Source organism: Lipotes vexillifer, unplaced genomic scaffold (genome assembly GCF_000442215.2).
Source record: "Lipotes vexillifer unplaced genomic scaffold, Lipotes_vexillifer_v1.1 scaffold422, whole genome shotgun sequence".
Taxonomy (NCBI): domain Eukaryota; kingdom Metazoa; phylum Chordata; class Mammalia; order Artiodactyla; family Lipotidae; genus Lipotes; species Lipotes vexillifer.
Window position 1 is genome coordinate 2,221,807 of NW_006779087.1, and position 13,051 is coordinate 2,234,857.

Genomic DNA, 13,051 nt, shown 5'->3' on the forward strand with positions numbered 1-13,051 from the left:
CCGATGCAGGGGACACGGGTTCGTGCCCCGGTCCCGGAAGATTCCACATGCCGCGGAGCAGCTGGGCCCGTGAGCCGTGGCCGCTGAGCCTGCGCGTCCGGGCCCTGTGCTCCACAACGGGAGAGGCCACAACAGTGAGATGCCCGCGTACCGCAAAAAAAAAAAAAAAAAGTTTATTGAGCAACTACTAGGTGCCAGGCATGACACCCAGCGGTGGGGGTAAGGTACAGCAGTGAACAAGGCAAGAAGGTGCTTGCCCTCAGTGTGGTTCAGGGAGGCGGTCAAAGGAAACAAACGTATAAATGATGTGGTAAGTGCTATAAAAAAATACACAGGGTGATGGGAGAAAACGTATGTCCCTCTGGTCGGAGAGAGCCTCTCAGGAAAGTGACATTAAGGTTGAGACCCGAGCTTGGTCTTCAGGAGGCACTTACCTTAAGGTATCATTCCCACAGACCTACTTTGAAAAACGCCTACAAAAGGAAAAAGCGGACTTGGTTCACAGAGGTGCGGCTTCCAGGCATCCAACCTTAGTTGCAAACTTTGACCGGCACTAGAGGGCGCCGCGGGCCCTCCCAGCCCCCATGAGGCACCGTAGACACAGGCCCTGCCTAACTGACCTCCGGCACCTGCCACGCCAAGGCCCCGAAGTCCGCACACGGACAGAGAGCAAGGGCGGCGGCGCTAGGAAGCCCGGAGGCCCTAGAGCATCGCGAGGGGTCACGAGGCCCTCAAAGAGAGGACATTCTCAGGATCACAACGCAACCAAGAGCAGATACTCTCTCGCTTCCTCCGGGACAGCCGGTTTCCGGCGCCTCTAAACCAGGAAGTGCCGGCGGCGTCCAATCCTGGCCCTCCTTCCGAACTTAGCCTTAGCGTCCGCTCCTTGCCCGGGCAGCGCGAGGCGAACGGTCTGTGGTTACCAATCAGCTCTCAGGAAAGGCGCATGCGTTGTCAAACGAACGCAACGTACGGGAACTTTGACCTGAAGACGACTTACTCTCGTCTGCCCCTCCCTCACTGCGAAGATGGCGGTCTCCAGAGTGTGCTGGGCTCGGGCCGCTTTGTGGGGTTCGGCGGGGCCCCCTGGACCTTATGTCGCCCGGAGGCTGCAGTTTGTTCGCTCTGGCATGGCCTGGGGGGCCCCTCGGTGAGGGACTTGGGGAGAGAAAAGCATTTTTGACGTTCAGGCTCTTCCAGTGTCTCAATTTTGTTTGCATGCTGTCTCTTAATTCTCAGGGCTCCACGCCCCGGCCCCTGGATTTTTATTCTGCCGCTCAGAATTCGCACCGGGATCCCTGCTAGAGACCTGGCTTCGTGACCCTCTCAATTCTCAGTACCCCATGTTGTCTGAATTCCCCACGTGTCCTGAGCCTCCCTTTTTCGGCTCAGATTTTACTGCTACTTATCCGGATCTCACCTCTCTGGCTTTAGCCTGCTGCTCAGATTGTCCCTCAGGCCTTCCGCTCTCTCCAGACTCACCACTTCCCCGACATCCATTCTTGCCTGGCCTCTCATCTGCCCTGTTTTTCTCAGTCTGACTGCTTATCTCTCCATGATCTCAAGATCTTTGGATTTCAGAAGTTTCAGGTCTTAGCATACATTCTCTGAAGCAGATGTTTTACATTATGGACCCCAGGCGTGAAGGGGCTTCCAGGCTGGTTCCCAGATAGTCTCTTTCATCTTCCTTGTAGGTCTTCAAAGCTTCACCTTTCTCCAAAGGCAGATATGAAGAGCTTGATCTCTTATGTGGTGACCAAGACAAAAGTGATTAATGGGAAATACCATCGTTTCTTGGGTCGTCATTTCCCCCGCTTCTATGTCCTGTATACAATCTTCATGAAAGGTAAAGACAAAACTAAAATAAAAATCCATTGAATCAGCTCTTGGGCAGTGTCAGAGAGTTAAAATAAGTAAGGTCACTTGCAGGCTCTGCGATGGGGGTGTAAGCTGGTATGTCTTCTGTTTCATAAATGCTTGAGCATTAAACTATTTCTTATAAGTTAGCCTTTCTTGATGTTTCTAGAAAGGTATGTTGAGAAACAACTTCTGACAACACCCAGGAGGATTATAGGTATTTTTGCACTTTTCCTAACCACACATCTGACTATAGTAGAAATTATTTGTCGTGCACAAGGGCAGAGATCTATAGCTGCACAGACCTGCCCCGTGATTTACCGGTTGACTTGGCTTGTAAGAAAATGTGGTCTAATGTTTGTCACAGATCTCTCCTGGGTAGCACGTTGTGGAAATAGCACTACACGTACTTGGTTTCTGAATGTTTCGGTTCAGATCAGAGCTCTGCTAGTTACTAGGAGACGGTACAGTGTCAAGTGTCCACCCTGGAGCCAGACTACCTGGGTTCAAATCCCACCTAGTCACTAGCTGTGTGATTGGACTTGTTACTTAACCTCTCTGTTCTTTGGTTTTCTCATCTGTAAAATGAGGGTAGTAATAGAACCTACCTATTGTCTGCATGGCTGTGAAGATTAAATAAATCCATACACGTAAAGTCCTTAGGACCAGATTCATCGTGAGTGCTCAGTAAGTGTAGCTATAACTATTATACTCTACTTATTTATTTATTTTTTTTTGCGGTACGCGGGCCTCTCACTCTTGTGGCCCCTCCCGTTGTGGAGCACAGGCTCCGGACGCGCAGGCTCAGCGGCCATGGCTCACGGGTCCAGCCGCTCCGCGGTATGTGGGATCTTCCCGGACCGGGGCACAAACCCGTGTCCCCTGCATCGGCAGGCGGACTCTCAACCACTGCGCCACCAGGGAAGCCCACTCTACTTTTTTTATCATAACACCAATTATAGTAAACTCCCACATTGTCAGCTCTGAATATTATAATTATTACTAGCTTCATGTACTTGCAAAAGCTGTAAAGTGGAGATAAGAATGACTGCTTTGTCTGCTCCCCGATTTATAACTAGAATCAAATGAAAAAAAGAGTTTGCAAGCATTTTGGTTGTTTGTGTTTAAGCCTTTTATTATAGAAAATTTCAAACATAACACAGAAGTAGAGTAATACAATGAACTTCCATATTCTCAACCTCACTTCAACAATTATTGACTCACGGCCACCAGTCTTATATCATTTATACATTGGCTTTCTCCTGTATTATTTTGAAGCCAACCTAGACATTATACCATTTCATTCAGAAATAGGAAAACATTTTTATAAAGTTCTAGATCAGTGTAAGGATTATCTTGGAATTAAGTGAAAATGCAGTCTTAGAAATATGTTGAATTCCAGTAATTATAAAAGTGTTCTAGAAAAGAGATAAGTTAATATCTGGTTGAGATATACAAAGGGTTAATTGAGCAAGACTTCCTGAGGTTAAAGAGCTTTGAATTTTTATTTTAAAAAGGGAGTGAGTAATGAACCAGAAGAGGGAGACCTTTCCCTGGTAGATCACAGAACGCCAGCTTGGCAGGAAGAGAGGTGATATGCTGGGGGCAGGGGGGGTGGGAGGGGGCAGAGGGGAGAAGCATAAGAAATGAAATATAGGTCAGCCTCACAAGAGTTTCAAGTGACCTAGTTTAAAGCTTTGATTTAGAGTAGCATTGGGGAGGGAGGGACAAGTGTGTGTTGTGGGTGAACATGGAACAAAAGGCTGTGGTAATCAGATTGGGATAACATCACACTCTGTCCTCTACTTTAATGAGGTAGGATTGCAGATGTTATGGGCTGATGCCAAAAAGGCTAGAAGAATAAAGACAAATATGTGGAAGCACAATATAAAGTTTCATCAACTTTCATACCGGGAGATGGAGCATTTGAGACAGGTATGCGCCAAGGGCAGATATCCGGAAGTTCATGGTGATATAATTAAAGTTAACCCAGAACTCAAGTCTTTTCGTTCCTATTTTCTTCACCACTGACCAAGCTGTTGCCCCTTGCCATGAGATCAGATCATTTGTCAGAATCAGTTCATTCAGAGTTGTGAGCCTCCATAGCAGAGCTCCGTAGAGTTTCTGGAACACTTTCTGAATAAAAGTTGTGAACAGTAAAGTCCAGTTCGTTTCTGAACATATAAAAATCTGCAAGGAAGGATCCAAAGGCAGCAGGAAAGTAGTATTTGGTGGTAACTTGATGGTAGTTTTGAAGCTGAGAGTAAGAATCTAGGACCATTCTGCAGATCAGGAAGAATTTACTTAGGGATTTGGTATACTGTCAGGCCCTGTACTAGACATTGTTTGGGATACAAAAGTAAACAGATCAGGGCTCCTGTCCTTAAGGAACTTACCAACTAGAGGTAGATAGAAATAACCTTGATCCTTACCTGGGCTCTAATAGAAATTTACTACACAGTGGGGTGGAGGGATTGTCCATTGTACTGAAAACTTTCGTGGGTTAAAACTGCATCTGTGTTTATTTCTGCTTAGTTCCGTCGAGACGTCACCAAGTGTCTTTTCCTAGGTATTCTTTCCATTCCACCCTTTGCCAACTACCTGGTCTTCTTGCTAATGTGAGTACAGAGTTCTGTCTCTCCGGCATACTGAAGATATGTAGATTTTTTAAAAATTACAAATTAAGAACTTTCCATTTCAGAAGTTAGGCAGAGGTTATCAAACTTCTGCTTCAATTTTCTCATTAGCCCAAGGTTCGTAAAAGCCACCTGGGTTACTGCGACGGCTGTAGGAGTAGGTGGCCTGGCTTCTCCCTGTCTCTTGGCTGCTCCTGTGTGATGTGAAATAAGATAATGATCTTTTCCATCATCCCTAGAGGCAGTAACCCACTCTCTTAGAGGCATAGCAACTTGGGACAAATTTTTTTCTTCAGGAGAAAAATGCATTTCATATTCTGATAATACCAATCTTTATTACTTTACCTTATATCTGAAGATGACAGTTTTAAACTATGACCTTGCATGTTGTTCTAGTTATCTATTGTTGTATAACAAACAACCTCAAAGCTTAATAGCTTAAAACAACCACCATTTTCATGATTTTATGGGGCAGGAATTTGGGCAGGGCTCAGGTGGGTGAAAGATTTTTCTCCCGTGTCCCTCAGTGATAGTTAAAACTGGTGAATGGACTTGTCTGGACAGTCTAAGGTCACTCTTAGGTCTGGTGCCTTAGCCGGGATGGCTTTGGAAGACTGGAACCGTCAACTAGGGTGCCTGCATATGGCCTCTGTAATGTGGTGGTTTCAGGGCAGTGGGACTTATTACATGGCAGCTTAGGGCTCCAAGAATGAGTGTTCCAGCAAATCAGAATCTGCATGGGGCTTCCCTGGTGGTACAGTGGTTAAGAATCCGCCTGCCAGTGCAGGGGACATGGGTTCGAGCCCTGGTCTGGGAAGATCCCACATGCCGCGGAGCAACTAAGCCCGTGCGCCACAACTACTGAGCCTGCGCTCTAGAGCCCGCGAGCCACAACTACTGAGTCCATACGCTGCAACTACTGAAGCCTGTGTGCCTAGAGCCCTTGCTCCACAACAAGAGAAGCCACTGCAATGAGAAGCCCGCACCCCACAACGAAGAGTAGCCCCTGCTCGCCGCAACTAGAGAAAGCCCGCGCGCAGCAACGATGACCCAACACAGCCAAAAATTAAATTAAATAATTAATTAATTAATTAATTTTTAAAAGTTTCAAGAAACTTTAAAAAATAATCTGCATGGCCTTTTAATTTTATTTATTTATTTATTTTTTGGCTGTGTTGGGTCTTTGTTTCTGTGCATGGGCTTTCTCTAGTTGCGGCAAGCGGGGGCCACTCTTCATTGCAGTGCGCGGGCCTCTCACTGTCGCAGCCTCTCTTGTTGCGGAGCACAGGCTCCAGACGCGCAGGCTCAGTAGTTGTGGCGCACAGGCCTAGTTGCTCCGCGGCATGTGGGATCTTCCCAGACCAGGACTCAAACCGGTGTTCCCTGCATTGGCAGGCAGACTCTCAACCACTGCACCACCAGGGAAGCCCTGCATGGCCTTTTATAACCTAGCCTTGGAAGTCACAAAGACTTCTGCTCTATTCTGTTGGTTGATGCACTCATCCAGATTTTAAAAACCAGAGGCACAGACCTCACTTCTCAATAAGAAGAGTGCCAGGGAATTTGTAACCATGTTTTAAAACCACTGCCTGTATAGAGAAATGAATTAGAGGAATTCCATTTTGTATACACATAGGGACTGTGAACAGTTTGAGGTTGTCAACCTCACATACAAAGTCCAGCTCTGTCTGCAGCTTTGTCCAAAATATGTTCATCACATGCTTTGATTCAAAAGGAGTCATTTATCTGATTGCTGCGTACAAGGCTGTTCCCTTACTGCTTCCTTTTACATAACCTCAGTAACGTTGCTTGAAATTGGGCTTCAGTGTATCTTTAAACCTTGGTCTGACACTCATTTACAGGAAAGAACAGTAAGGTAGGGAAATAGTGTTTCCGTCTCTTCCTCCAAGCATTCATGTCTGCTAAATGCTTTCTTAGCTCACTTTGAAAGATGCCAGTTTCAGCAAGTGACTTTGTGATTCCTTTTCTTTTCAGGTACCTGTTTCCTAGGCAACTGCTGATCCAACATTTTTGGACCCCAAAGCAACAAATTGATTTCTTAGATATCTATCATGCTCTCCGGAAGCAGTCCCACCCAGAAATTCTTTGTTATTTAGAAAAGGTTATCCCTCTCATTTCTGATTCAGGACTCCGGTGGCATATGACAGAATTGTGCACCAAGGTATTCCTCCAATTAACCCTTCCTGCAAACCAGGAATCTTGTTAGATCCAGCGTGCACTCAAACTGGGTAAGAAGGCTAGTCTGGACCTTCCTAACATCTGCCCATCTCTTACCTCTCCCAAGATGCAGCGTGGTACCCACCCAGCAATACATGATATCCTGGCTCTGAGAGAGTGTTTCTCCAACCATCCTCTGGGCATGAACCAGCTCCATGCTTTGCAGATGGTGAGCACTTGAGGCTTTCTCTATTCCATGGCCTCACCTCGCTTCAGGTCTTACTTGCAGTAACACTGAGTTGACTTTCTCCCCCTGTATTGTGTCACAGAAAGCCTTGAGTCGAGCAATGCTTCTCACACCTTATCTGCCTCCTGTCTTGTTGAGATACCGTTTAAAGACTCATACCACTGTGATTCACCAACTGGATAAGGCTTTGGCAAAGCTGGGGATTGGTCAGCTGACTGCGCAGGAGGTGAAGTCGGTAAGCGCTTGATTGCAATATCAACCTGCAGTCCTTGGTGGGCTTTTGAGCTCACGGGGCTGGGAACTTCCAGGGAGCTCCTTGTCTTGCTTGTTACAGCAGAGCCCAGGCTCTTTATTCCCTCACCTCATTTCCATGTCTTTTTTTCTGAGTGAACTTAACTAGTGGGAAGGAGTTGCCCACAATAATTTTGGTTTATGTATGTTTTCTTCTGGCCCTTCAAAAAGCAAGGACACTACACTTTAGATCTGTTGTTTTAGATTGTATAGGCCTTTTTGCTTCTCATCCTGTCCATCAGAGTTCATATTGCCATGGTGAAAGGTTTCTTGTGGGGATGAGGTTTTAACTTGTTTAAAGGGGATTTGGGATTCTCTGTGGGTTTATACTTCCTTGGCATACTTGCTCTGTGATAATTAAGGATTGTTTCTCTTCTGAGCGATCTAGGCTTGTTATCTTCGCGGCCTGAATTCCACCCATATTGCTGAAGAGAGGTGTCGAACTTGGCTGGGAGAATGGCTGCAGCTTTCCTGCAGCCTGAAAGGTGAGACAAGTGCCTGTGGTTATGCCACTAAGATCCAAGTCGTTTTTGTATTTTATTCTGAGGTTTTATTTGGGAGTTAATTATTAAGTAGCGTGAGACCCTTATCTGACGTATATGTCTAATTGAAAGGGCGCAGACTCACTTGCCTACAGGGGCTAGGCAGGTAGGGAAGTAGACTGTGCAAGATAAGAGGGAGGACTACGGATTGTGGGAACCTGAGTGTGAAGCAGCGTTGCCCAACCTTGGCACTACTGATGCTTTGCTGTGGAGGCTGTCATGTGCATTATAAGACGATACAGCAGGCATCCCTGGCCTCTATCCACTAGATGACAGTAGCACCCCCTCACCCAGTTCTGACAACCAGAGATGTCTCCAGACCTTGCCATGTAACTCGGGGAGAAGCACCAGCCCCAAGGCATTCAAATTCAGAATGAAAACACTCAGTTGCCTAAACAAAAAGTATCTGCGGGTGGTTATTAGACCTATGGGTCTCCTGTTTGGAACCTTTGGCTAGGCCTCGATATCTTCTAAGCCTCTGAACATCAGGGTAGGCCTACTAATCTCCTTGGGGCTGAGAAATGTCCCTCGAGGACCAGCTTCTACCGGAAAATTCTGAAGGGTGACAGTGGGGTTTAGTACCATTACCATCTCCGAATTTTCTACTGCCATCACATGAGAATCAAGTAGATATAGATATTTGGTGGAAGGAAAGAAAGTGTGCATGCAGGGACTGGAATGAAGCAGGGGAACTTTGAGAACAGTGGCCTCTTAATGTCACACCTCCCTGTACTTGGCTTTCTGCCTCTGGTGTCAAGCCCCGCATAACGAGGTAGCTGGAAGGCAGGCTCTTCCCTGGCCAAACCATTAATGTTGATGTTGTTTTCAGAAGCTGAGCTGTCCCTCTTGCTACACAATGTGGTCCTGCTTTCCATCAACTACATTGGGACAAGGCGCTGAGCCGACAAGGAGCGGGTGGCATTGTCCTGCATGCAGTCACCAAGTCCAGCAGCGTGGGACCAAACAGCACTTGTCAGCAAAGAGTGTGTGCCCTGTTAGGCGTGTGCAAGGCAGAGGAGCAGGTGCCCGTGTGGCAGCTGGAACTGAAAGAAACCCTCCTACTGGGGCAGCCCACGAGAGGGGGCCAACTTCCTCAGAATTTGCTGGAGCTGGCAGCAGCCTTTGTACTGGGCTTTTACCATGGTGTTTTAAGTTCGGATCCCAGGAAGTGAGCTTTTGCCCCAGGTGGGAATCCTCATTTGGCCTAGGACTTACCCACTGCCACAGTCATTACAGCTGGGTTTTTTTTTTGTTTGGTTGGGTTTTTTTTGCCCTACGCAGGCCTCTCACTGCTGTAATGGCCTCTCCCGTTGCGGAGCACAGGTTCCAGGCGCGCAGGCTCAGCGGCCATGGCTCACGGGCCCAGCCGCTCCGCGGCACGTGGGATCTTCCCGGACCGGGGCACGAACCCGTGTCCCCTGCATCGGCAGGCGGACACAACCACTGCGCCACCAGGGAAGCCCCGTTACAGCTGTTTTTGTTCAAGACAGTTTCTGGCTGATGAGGGGAACAGCACTACTTAAACTGGAGCCTTTATATCTATGCATGTACTTTGATGCCCCTGTCAGCAGTTTGATACGACCAAAAATAGGGATTTTTATTTTTTGTTCCCCTCACAGGGCTAACCACTTACCTTTTTTTCAAATCCTTTGAGCACCTTAACTTTTTTTTTTTTTTTAAGTAAATAACTTATGGGAACATTCTAATGGAAAGATAAAAGGAAATACAAGCGCTTCTTGTCTCAAGTGTTTACAGCCTTCCCCTCCCTCTCTCAATTTCTGGACTGGGCTACAGCCCCTGTGGAGCTTAAATGCTTTGCTACTTCCAGTGTGTTGTCCAACTGTAGCTGACAGTGGCTGCCTTCTTTGGGCCGTGGATCAATCCTGTAAGGTACAAATTACTGCCCAGCCCGAGACCAGGAGAGGTCTACTCTGAGATAGTAAGTTGGGTTCAGCTTTTGTCTGTGTGCATCAGTGACCTGTAGTAACTTATTGTAAACGCATGAAGCACTGTTTTTAAGCTCAACTAAAGGCTGCCTGAAACCAGTTGCTGGAAATTACTTATGCATATACCCTAATCATTTTTACTAAGGCTCCTTTTACAAGACTGACATGAGCTAACTAATGGCGAGATAACTGGTTGGAATAGAACCTTCTGATGGGATGGAAATGACAAAGGAGCTAATTTGAAGTTGATCCTCTTGCTGGATTTTAAGATGATAACCAGGAATAGAGAATTTCATATATATATATATATATATATATATATATACACATGTATATGTGTCTATCTCTATATATAATATCCCTACCTATCTATATAAGAATAATATAAGATCTATAAATAACACCTCTATCAATGTCAACTGTCTATCTATATCTATCTAATCTCCTATTAGTTCTGATTCTTTGAAGAACCCTGACAGGTACAAAAACCTCCAGATGCCCACATAACTCTCATGTTCAGGGGCTAATGTTCTTAGGAACTCCTTTGTAGCTTCCCCTACTCTGTGTTTGTCCAGTCAATAAAGCTAACTTCTGCCTTAGATCTTATATTACCGGTTTCCTACCCCTCAGCTGAACTTATACTGAGCAATGAATTCCTGCATTTCTACCATCTAGCTCATTAATGCCTAATTATTGTTTGATTCCTATATTTCCTGACTCTGATCTCCAATTAATGGACTCAGAATACTAAAGCTATATATGTAGGATACAACATCGTTTACATGGCTTTACTTTTGCAACCAGGACAGTTTCCCTAGGACCTAACTCAGTTTAGGATACAAGTTTCATTTCAGATCCTCTCTGCTCCCAGTTCTTTCCCCATCCTTCCCTCTTGTCTTCTATTCCCCAAGGAGATCATCATGCTTTGAGTCTAAGTATTGCTCTGTCAATATAAACATCCTTAGTGTGATCAAATAATAATTTTTGTTGTTTGTTTCATGCCAGATTTTCATCTCAAGCTTTAAAAATATAAGTTTAATGAGATGAGAAAATATTTTATCATCCTAGCAATTGGCCTCAGAATTCCTTTCTTGGTGAGCTGTGTTGGGTCTTCGTTTCTGTGCGAGGGCTTTCTCTAGTTGTGGCAAGCGGGGGCCACTCTTCATCGCGGTGCGCGGGCCTCTCACTCTCGCGGCCTCTCTTGTTGCGGAGCACAGGCTCCAGACGCGCAGGCTCAGTAGTTGTGGCTCACGGGCCCAGTTGCTCCGTGGCATGTGGGATCTTCCCAGACCAGGGCTCGAACCCGTGTTCCCTGCATTAGCAGGCAGATTCTCAACCACTGCGCCACCAGGGAAGCCCCCAAGTCAAGCTCTTGATGCTCCAAAGAATGTTCTATTTTTCCACCATAAAACACTCCTATTGTTAACATTAATCCTTAACTGACCTAATTGGTTTTATATACAATGCTAGAGAAGCATCTTTTCTCTAACAAGTAACTGACTTGTGGTCTGCCAAGATAAAGAATAACACACCATTCTTTTGAATATTTCTTTAATATTATTTAAATATTCTCTTTAAATACAGCATTATCACAATGTAAAGGACCTAAAAGGCAAAAAAAAAAAATTTTTTTTTAGAGAACCGGACAAGCTTTGGATTCACATTGAAATACTACCTGCGTACAGTGTGTGAGAAAGGAAATTGGAAAATAATTAAGCGTTGTAATCATCATTTTTTTATCTAGGCCTAGACTAAGCAGGACTGAAGCTCTCTGCCTCTGTGATCAGAGGCCTAGCCTTTCTGGCAACCATGAACTATAATTCTGTCCAACTCAGGTAGCACCAGAAACAGAAGAGGCCCTTTGCTTGACAAGACAGTTAATGCTAAACGTTAATATTTAGCATTTAAAAGCTTGGGATAGGTGAGTCAGAATTGCAGAGTTAATGAAGGGATGGACTTATATTAAGAAACTAGTTTTTCAGAAAAATCAAATTATATTGGAGGTTGGCAGTGAGTCTAGTTAGATGCAAATTCTTGGTTTGATCCCAAATGTGTGTCTTACTGAACAGGTGAAATCCACTCCCTAGCTTAGGCTGGAGCCTTCCTAAGGAGGGAATGTATAATGCTCACCTTCACCTTCCAACACAAACTTCTAGAAAGATTTTTCTCCAAATTCCCAATTAAACTTCAGTCTTATATCTGAGGGGACCAGTCTAAGGTGGCAGAGTGTAGCTCAGTTCGGGATAGCACCTAGATCTCAGGTACTTCAGACTCTCAACTCCATTTCGAGACTAGAGAATGGGGAGAGATAAGGGCCTATGACTTATTAACTCCCCTGCAAATGTAAAACCCAACAAAAACAGGAATGAACAGGAGAGGCAGAATGCGTTAAAAGATGTAACTGTGTTAAACATGAGGTCTTTCAGGCTCAGTTTAGGTTTGATGGGTGAAATGCTGCTGCGATGTACGTGAATGTTGCTTTCAGACACCAGGGCCTTAAGATCCCACAAGAAAAGGCTTTATGAGCAAGATAAGTAGGAACAGTTATCTCCTCCACCCCCCAAAAAAAAGTGTTTTACTTTTTTTTTTTTTTTCTGGTTAATAAACCATAGCAGTAATGAAGCATGGTGTAAAGGATGCTAAAGAGTGTTTTGCTCCCTACTGCCTCCCTCTTCAAACAGAGGCCATAAAAAAAAGAATGAAGTAAAACAGGCAAAGGTAACTTTGCTAGTAAAAAGAATTCAGTGGTGGTCGATGGAGGACATCCTGGAACATAAGCAGGACATAAGAGAACAGGAACCGTATCCCCCCTAATTGAGGTACAAACTGAATGTGAGTCCCACTCTAGACCTCAAAGGTTACAGTCAGAACCTGACTTCTTCAGAACCTGGAAGTTGTATGTAGCATTTAAGAACTGGTCTGGCTTCCAATCTTTATATATCGAGATGGGAGGGATCCAATAAGCATTTGCAGTTATTGGGGGTGAACAGTGTAAGAATACAGTATAAGAACTCTAACCCTGTATATCCAAGAGGGACCACGAAGGCAGATACAAAAAGGAAACAAAAACTAGTTGGTGAACTTGCCACATTCTACATTCCTTTAAAGCTCAAATTTCTCAAATTGGGGTAGGGGGGACAACCTGGGTGAAAAAGCAAGCACGGCAAAAAGTCATCTTTCTAGACAGCAGCGTGTTCCTGCTGCCTCCTTTGGACACAGGTTAATGCTCTATATAGGCCTCCCGTGGGATGTGTGAGCCCCAGACTAAAGCTGCCTGATGGAGCTGGGGTTAGACACATACAGAAGACTCAGGCTCTTGATGCCACATCCCCAGCCAATCTAGCTCTTTCCCTT

At 45.4% G+C, this 13,051-nt stretch overlaps 1 protein-coding gene across 2 annotated transcripts; it reads left to right on the forward strand.

The window, feature by feature from the left end:
* The first annotated feature begins 969 nt into the window (after positions 1-969).
* Positions 970-8,651, forward strand: LETMD1 (LETM1 domain containing 1). Of its 2 annotated transcripts, none has more exons than XM_007452309.1 (9): positions 970-1,150; positions 1,695-1,846; positions 3,677-3,792; positions 4,393-4,475; positions 6,489-6,675; positions 6,799-6,900; positions 7,001-7,153; positions 7,598-7,694; positions 8,581-8,651. In XM_007452309.1, the coding sequence occupies exons 1-9, from the start codon at positions 1,029-1,031 to the stop codon at positions 8,649-8,651; spliced, it is 1,083 nt and encodes a 360-aa protein (XP_007452371.1). In that variant the 5' UTR covers positions 970-1,028. The 2 variants fall into 2 exon arrangements, with proteins under 2 accessions (XP_007452371.1, XP_007452370.1); XM_007452308.1 differs by having other exon boundaries at positions 1,029-1,150; positions 3,677-3,840.
* The last annotated feature ends 4,400 nt before the right edge of the window (positions 8,652-13,051 follow it).